The sequence below is a fragment of the Montipora foliosa genome, chromosome 6, assembly GCF_036669935.1.
Source record: "Montipora foliosa isolate CH-2021 chromosome 6, ASM3666993v2, whole genome shotgun sequence".
Classification (NCBI taxonomy): Eukaryota; Metazoa; Cnidaria; class Anthozoa; order Scleractinia; family Acroporidae; genus Montipora; species Montipora foliosa.
Window position 1 is genome coordinate 12693269 of NC_090874.1, and position 8793 is coordinate 12702061.

At 39.5% G+C, this 8793-nt stretch overlaps 1 protein-coding gene across 1 annotated transcript in view; it reads right to left on the bottom strand.

The window, feature by feature from the left end:
• Positions 1 to 83: 83 nt before the first annotated feature.
• Positions 84 to 8793, bottom strand: part of LOC138005038 (uncharacterized) — a 26005-nt gene continuing 17295 nt past the window's right edge. The window contains exons 5-8 of the mRNA XM_068851329.1: positions 8359 to 8793; positions 7336 to 7518; positions 3989 to 4228; positions 84 to 1974 (exon numbers count right to left, since the gene is read on the bottom strand). The exon at positions 8359 to 8793 is cut by the window's right edge and continues 28 nt beyond it. Of these exons, the coding sequence (XP_068707430.1) occupies positions 1724 to 1974; positions 3989 to 4228; positions 7336 to 7518; positions 8359 to 8793 (1109 nt within the window). The 3' untranslated portion in view covers positions 84 to 1723. The remainder of the gene's footprint in view (positions 1975 to 3988; positions 4229 to 7335; positions 7519 to 8358) is intronic.

An 8793-nucleotide genomic window follows, 5' to 3' on the forward strand; every position in this document is an offset into this window, starting at 1 on the left:
CCATTTAATCAACAAAACTGAAGAATAGTAATCTGCTGGTATTTATGCACAAATAGAAAACTCCATCCAAAGTGAACCAGAAGCTTTCAAGTGGTAAAATGGAAGCTTTGAGTGGGATATTCGGCGGATCACAGACGTGAAAATGACTACACGAGGAAGGGATTTGATATTAATCATGTCGGTTCCCTTTGCAACCACCAAAGCACATCCTTCAGTGACCAGCATCATAACCAGACGAAGACGAAAAATATGGTTGTGGTACCACCTAGGTAGACTCTAGTCAAGCATAATTGATTATTTCATAAAGCAAGGGTTGGAACAAAAGTGCCTTTGGTACACTTTATTATCTTTGTGCAAGAGTTAATTAGATAAGAGTATATTGATCTACCACTTTGCAGCCTTGCCCCTGCACATTCACAAATGGATTTACTTTTAAATGCACTTTGCGTGCGAAACAAACAAAGTCACGCCAATTTTAGCCAGTCAGAAGAAGCCACGGCACGCGTGACTGCTTCTGCCATGTTTTTTCAGGGACATGACAACTGATTTTCGCAGGAACGGGTATTCTAAAAATAGATTCATCTGTGACTGTGCTGGGGAGCCCGCCCGTGCCATAACGACACTCTTATCTAATTCACTCTTGCTCTGTGTTCACATTTATTCAGTTTAAAGATAGAAAGATCACATAGTTCTCCATGGAAAAACTGTGTTTCTGTCTTTGTGTGCGAGCACAAAAATGACAACAAAAATGCCCACAATAGGCTTGAAGTCATCTAGAATTTGTCAAAAAATATTTTGAGTTAATGGTGTCTGTCAAAGTAGTTTCTGCTCTACGAAAATGAAACTGAAGTACACCGGCCATAACCTGTAACTCGATGTAAACGGAGTAACTGCAAGGTTTTGACGTATTCAGTTCATACCATTTCCTCTTTTGAGTCGGAGTGAATTTTGGGCTGACTTCGAACAAACGACTGGGGCAAACACAGAAGGACCCATTGCTGTTTCCGAACCGGGAACTTCCGGACTAAAATGAACTTCCGTCTCAAAAATTTGAAACAAGTATGGTTGACAACGGTTACAAATTGGGCCTTAACTACGACAATGCGTTCTTCAGAACCGGCCAAAATAATTAGCCCCCATAAGGGTGATAATGGCAGAGGGCCTTCCTTAGGTAATCAATTTTAAACAACTCGGCTTTTAGAAACAAACTCCCTCTCAACACGTCGCTAAAAAACGTCAGCTTTAGCAGACTTACTAAGCACACTTTCCAAGACATGCGGATCAATTCAACGTCAACGACAACCCATGATACATGAGTCACTAGCGATCACATAATCTTTGATTTTGCAAGGGAATTTCTATTGACAGGGACATCTTTGATAATCTTCTTACTTGGTTTACTTGGTATGGCCATCTTTGAAAATCCGACTCCCCAGGATAATCATGCAGTCTCCCGCCTTTGGCCGCAACAAAAAGTTGTCAGGTTCGAGATGGGTCAATGAGACGTAAGCTGCTTGGCTGCAGTCTGCTAACACACAATCCTAAGTAAAGTTAGAGTTAACGGCTGTGTTTTTTTCGCGGGGACTTTCTAAATGGAAAATAACGTGTCGAGACTTGCTTCGTGGTACTGTCAGGCTAGGCTTGGGGAAAAGGGAGAATAGAAGAATATAAGAGGCAGCACAGATTTACGAAGAAAAAGTGTTCCATAGTCCATGGTGTATCACTACATATTTACGTCGTTCTTGAAGTCGCCCGAGCTCCTCTCCTTGGGTCCAGGTGTGAATCTAACAATGCCCAGGAAAAAGTCAGTCAAGCGTGTAGGCATCATTGCCATCCACGAGAGTACTTTGGCATCCAGGCCTATGATGTAATGACTTCGAGGGTGACCTGATGTAAGCGCATGAATAACACCACTGACAACTTTGTAGGTATTCGACGAGGATATAATATCAAGGCGTTTCAAGGAATTCAGACCTGTCAAAAGAAAAAGGAAATACCGATTATATATACGCCGTTAAGGGTGACAGAAATATACAGAATATGTAACCTCCCTTTAATTAATTTTCATTTGAGGGAGGCTTTAAATCTCTAATCGACAGTGTTTCTTTTATTTCACATTGCATGTCACAACGACCTTTTGTTAAAATGTCAAAATGGTCCCATTTCGAGTTGTGATCAGTTGAAGTAACATGATCAAATAAAAGAAACGCAAGTTTTTTTTCTCTATCACAATTACTTTTCCATCACAATTACTTTTTTTGTGGTCCTAGCCCCAAGGAGGTAAACTCTATTAATCGGCGACATTCTCGAAAACCATGCGTAAAGCGCGTCATCCGAGCCGCAGCAGAAAGCCTGGACACTAAACCACAAAATCGGGAGCTCGGGTTGAAAATATAAGGTGTTGTTTTCATTATGAGCAAACGGTTCAGTTCTTACCTTTATGCACCGATGGCAAAGCCATTAGTTTACAGTTTTTGAAATGGAAATGTTAAGCGGCTCCATAGTCAACTGAGAGGTGCCCAGTTTTGAGAAGTTATAGGACCAAGGTTGGAACCTATAAAACTTTCCCAAACTTTTTTCAACTTAATTAAAGAGCCTCGGAAGGGTTTCCCTCAGGTGACAGCGGGTTTCCCCTGGAAAAGAATTACAACACCGATGATCCTTTCCGTAGGGCAACGTTTTGATACTTGTCTAATACTATTATCAGAATTCGGCCGCCAAAATTATTCTTAATATCCCAAGGATATGTCATATAACACCAGTTTTGCGAGAACTGGTTACCTGTTAAGTTTAGAATGCAGTTCAAACTTATTATTATTACTTTTAAAGTTATTAATGGCATGGTCCTATCTATTTACAAGAGCTTGTCAGATTGCAACACAGGGAATTAAGATCTATTATTATACATCAGACTCACTATGAAAAATCTGATTGGTCGAGAGCATTCAATCAATTCACAATAGCTTGTGAACTTGACATGATAAATGTAATATCTGCTGCAGATATGACATTTATCACGTCAAGTTCAACGTCTGCCTGGTTACTAAGCCCCTTGGAGTGTTCTCCTCAGAAACAAAATGGCTGAACGCTTCGCTTCTGTTTCTGAGGATGACTTATGTGAAAAATGTATAATCAAACAATTATTGAATTCGGTTTTCGCATGATATCATGAATTGTCAAAACCTCGTGTCTGTGTTATCTGCCGAAGCCGAAGAATTCATGATATCATGCTCAACCTCATCCAATAATTGTTTAGTAACTGCAGGCATCAAACGTTATAACAAATAAAACACTAGGCGATTGTGCTTGTATGTGAGAAACACCTTAACTTTGGAACAGTCTCCCCTAGCAAGTACGCGACGAAAACGATTTTGACAAATTTAAAATTTCACTGAAAACTCGCCTTTTTAGTTTAGCTTTTTACTAGGATTTTTAATCATATAAAGGTTTTTGATAATTCTCATAAATAGATAAGTTTTTGAGAGTTTTTGTATATTTAGATAGGGTTTTGATTTAGTAGCAGAAGCAATTGTTATAGCTTACCATTCAATGTAATGCGCATTTGATCATATTTACATGTACTATTATTATTATTATTATTATTATTATTATTATTATTATTATTATTATTATTATTATTATTTCAATGTCAGGCAATATTTTTAGAGAGTCCGCGAGGCCCCAGCTGTTGTTATGGTAACGGTACAGCATTGCTAAAAGAATAAAGTAAAAGACCCTTTAAATTTAAATTCTTTGCAAATATCTTAAAGTAATTCGGTGGCAAAGTATTTTTTCAAATTTCGAAAACCCTTTTATATTCTATTTCCTAATTTGTGGTATCTAGTAGAACTTGAGTTATTTATGAAAAGCGCTGCTGAAAGATAAAAAAAATCCACAAGATAACTTTCTTTTAAAAATTTCTCTTTAAGAATGTGAAAAAAGGCATATTAGTTGTATAAAAAAAACACATAACAAGGCAAAAAGCTACCTTTCTGTAGTCCCTCCTGACCGTATTCCCGTTTCAGCTCATCACTGAGTTCATTCCATTGTGATTGCCACTGTTTTTCCAAAACATCACAACTTAGTAGCTTGGTCCTGTGAGCACCTGCCTCGATGATACTCACCCGTACCCCCCACGGGTGCATCTCGCGCCTGAGGGCGTCCGAAAAGGCTGCAATACCATACTTGGAGACACAGTAGGCGGGAAGATAAGGCGCAACCATCCGACCTGCGAAATGAGGGCAGCGATGATTAATCGGTTATTCTCGGTTTTTACTTGACGTCACTGCATAAGGGAATTCATTAATCTCGATTCTTCTGAAATTGCTATTTCTGAGTTCATGTATATCCCCTCTTCGAAGCGAGTCTAAGGGCGAAGTTTTTGTGATGGTAATTATTTCTACTTTAAATATGAATGAAAACTAATTTCCATAAGAAAAACGTCGCACTTAGACTCACTTTGAAGAAGAGGCAGACATGAACACGGAAATGGGCTATTGCTTTCATTTGGAAACATGGCAACTGCTCCGGTGAAAGAAAGCCAGGAATGCCTTACGTCATGGACGCCATGTAGGTGAACGAAAACAATTTCTCATTAGCACCTTTTGTTCGTCTTCCAAAAATTGTAAATTGCACCGTTGTTATCAGTGTGTCTCTAAAGATTTGTTGCAATCCAGTTACAGCTGTCACTATTATTTCAAGTTGCCGGGAAAAGAGAAAAAAAGTAGGCGGGGAACCAAGCGGTGCTTGCATTTTTTGAGAGACACTCCCCACTCTCCCCTCACCCACTTCAAAATGGTTCCTGAAAAATTGAATTTCCAGTAAACGGTCTCGTGTACATAATGTGAATTCCCAGTGAAGAAAGCATCTTTAAAGAGCGAATTACGATTAATCGTTTAACAATGTGATACATTCGCATTCAGGGGTTATCATTTTCTTTTGTGTGTTGAGGACTGGAGAGATGCTTCAGGCTTTCTGTCTGGAACTCTCGGGGAAAAGCTTTTCACGGGTTTGAATACGCTGTCCTTGAATTTTTTTTTAGTATGGTTTCTTCCCAAAAATAATTTGAATTAGGAACAAATAACATGAAAATTATAAATACTGTATCTAACAGAGCATTCCATGCCGAAATTTTTCGCGCCGCCAAGAGGAAATCCTTCTCACGTGCTACGCGACCAATTTTGATGTTTAGGGACTTAAGGACAGTACCTACTATTGTTATTGCGCATACGTTCTGCGCATCACGAGATACTCGGATTTCCTATCGGTGATGCTTACTAATACAGGGATATTTTTGCGCGGTTTAAAACTATCCGGGTAAAAGTAGATCTTAGTAAGTGTCCTTTCTAGTTTCTAATTTTACTCTGAAACCGCTTGTACCAATTCATTTTTAGGATGCTTCGCCCCCATTGTACGACGCGAACGAGATGGCCTAACCGCGAGAAGATTACCATAGTGCAAAGTTCTATTTTGAGGTGACGTTTTCGTCGACGTCACCGTCGTAGATCCTAAAGTCCCTTTTAATAAAGAGCTTTGCTACGCTGTTCGCTGCCGTTTCCTTTTTAATTATATTTCCCTAACGCTCCAAATTGGTTGACTTCTGAATGGCAAAATTTCCTCCATCGTAACATGCAAACATTTACTAAAATAAGGGCAAATTAAAATGTCTTGTTAAAGAGGCATGCACTGTCACGCTATTTTAGGCAAAATTCACAGAATGCCGATTGTTCTTGGAACATTTACTTGCAGTGCAGTATAGATTAATAAAATTAGCGGCCAAGCGTGACTAGAGTGCCTCTCACTGGTTAAAGATCACGCACGCTTTCTCCCACAGGGAATAACTGCTTTGCTTATTAACTTGTCGGGGCGAAGCTAAGAAAGAAGAGAACTTCCAAGTCATTGTTCATAAGACCATTTGAGCGCGACAAACAAACGTTTGAATTTGTATTGACTATTTCCAACTAAAAGACGTCTTTGCATCAATGAAGACCAAACAATAATGCTGTAGTTTTGTTGCCAATGGCCATTGAAATGCACTGAAGCTATTCTTTGTTGCTTGCAACAAAAGAGGGAGGAGATGGAAATGGATTGAACAAATTTTTTCAAGTTTGGAGACGTTGTCTTCTGAAAGTGACCAAACGTTAAACATGAATAGCTCTTTGTGCCATATTATATTTCCTATCATCTCAGTGAGTTGTCAGGAATGTTATGTGTGTGTGGTAGAGTAATAATTTAGACTTTTACCCAGTTTTGACCTAAAAACAGTAAATTTAGCATGACAGTGCCCCTTTAAAGTAAAATATGACACTTCTGTTTTTCCTGAGCGGTCGGCGCGATGCCCCTTCTGCCCCAAACTCACCGAAACAAATAGGGAAGGAAGAAAAAAAGAGTCAAAAGGATCATGCATTGGCTACTTAAATGGGCAGAAATTGAGGTCTACATACTTTTGACTCGATTAATCTTAGGCTACATTTGAGATCGAGTTTTTTTTGCTCTTTATTGACATAGTTTTCGCGAGCATGTACAATGATGCTGAAGGTCTTTGAACGCGAGTATTCATTAATTAATTTTTTTGTTGAAGAACTGAAACTTACATTTAGTGTTCCATAGATATTTCATTCTCAATGCAGACTTTCTCAAAGCTACAATTGTATTTTTGGTTCTCTTTTACGGTCAAAGTAGCCAGGAGTTATGCTCATAGTAGCCGGGGAAAATCCCCGGCCCACGTTCCTTAATAGGGACCTATAGATTCTAGGACGAGGACGACAACGAGTACGAGTTTTGACTGCCCGTTTTTAGCGAAAATACTAAGGAAATTTATAACCCGTACGTAATCTCTTTGTTAGCAGTATAGGTTTCCCAGTTATTCTTATTGCTGGTAACTGAGCCTTTTTGCTCACCAAAAAAAGCCAAAACTGCTACCGTGTTGTTGACTTATTTTGATTCGACGACATTTTTGCAAAAACTCGAATTAAAATGACGGCGGCATCACGTTTTTCCCGCCAAAATGACACTGGTTTGCGCGCGCTCACTGTTGCCTTACAAGAAAATCTCGTACTCGTAGTGGTTCTCGTACTAGAATCTAAAGCTCTCTAATGACAGCCCTGGAACGTTTATTAATCCATCTATAGAAGCTTTCACCAGACGTCCACTTGCCATCTGCATACCCCGAGGATTTTATTTTGTCTCACCCAGGAGTTGAGAATGTTTTCTTTTGGGTGGAGAGAAGTTTGGAATTTGACGCTCTTGGTCTTTCCAAGGAGGGACATCTGATCTTAACCTTCATTTTATAATTCATGAAATTTGTCTCGGTTGTGGTTGATATATAGGTCTCACCTAAGATGCTGCCCATATTGATTACCCTTCCGCGAGATTTCTTCACTAGAGGTAGAAAGGTTTGTGTCACTAGAATCGTCCCCCAAAGATTAACATCTGCGGTACTTTTAAAACTTTCCAGGGACTGCCATTCAACTATTCCTACTTCCAGTTTGCCAGCGTTGTTTATGAGACCCCACAGTCCTGCCAAAGCAAAAGAATCATCCAGAAAGTGAGGTAGAATCAATTTATGCACGACTCACTGCCTGCAAGGTTCAGGTCTCCCACCCAGCCATTCTTCGTGTCGTCACGCAACGCTCCTCTTTTGCGTGACGACATAAAGAGACTGGCAATTTCACTCGTCACCATTGGATCACCCATACTTACTTTCATATAAATAGAATAAAGTTAGAACTTAAACATTTTATATTTATATTTATAACTTTGCCACGAACTGTCATGTGTCAGGATCACTTAGTAGTCTCTTCCGGGTCCGATGGTTTATTACCACGGTTATAATTTACGCTCAGGCTCACAATCGTACCATGCCTCTACTGGCAAATGCAAAAAACTTAATGATTTTGTGATTGTCAAATTTCAAAATGTGTGTCGCGACCGCCCCCTGCAATTCAGTTGTTTAATACTGCAATAGGGTTGAATAAACGATTGAACGATATTCAGTCTGATATGAAAGGGAACGCGACCCGCTTAATTCCTCTGCGTATTGTGTCTTTCATCCGCGTTACGAACCCAGACACGGCCTCAAAGGGATAAGAAAATTCATAATTAACTATTTTGACTTCCGACGATTATTATAACAACTTTTCAATTACTAGTTAGACTATGAATTAACGTCATTGCATGACAACCAAATGTTAACAGTAATTCCGGTTTTTCATCTTTAAGATTTCAATGAGCTTTCATTTGTTTGGAATAACAGCCTGCCTGATGCCAAATAAGCCTGGCTATTGTATACCTTCATGCATTCTTTAACTGTCGTTCGCGGTGATAAACTGATCAGTCGATCGTTATTCATATGCTTACCTTTTTCGCCTGCCTCCCACTTAATCTTTTCAAAAACCTCTCGAACATTTTGAGAGTCTGTCACGTCCATTACATGTGTCTTCACCTTCTCACTGCAAACTTGTCTGACCTTGGCTTCGCCAGACTTTGTTCTACAAGTGGCGATTACACGAAATCCCAGCTGATCGAGTCCCTTCACAATTTCCAGGCCAAATCCAGATCCACAACCCGTTATGAGAACATATTTGCTCGTGAAATCCTGGATTTTATCCTTGCCTTGCAGAAAAATAGTGAAGAACGTCCACAGCAGATAGAATACTCCAGCTGCAAAGAACACCATTAAGATCTCGACTGAAAACACCATGGCCGATCGCAGCCGATTAAAACACATATTCGCATAAACAATGAGGTAACAAAAGGAGGATCCGGGAATTCGGGAAAACGGAATAATGGAAT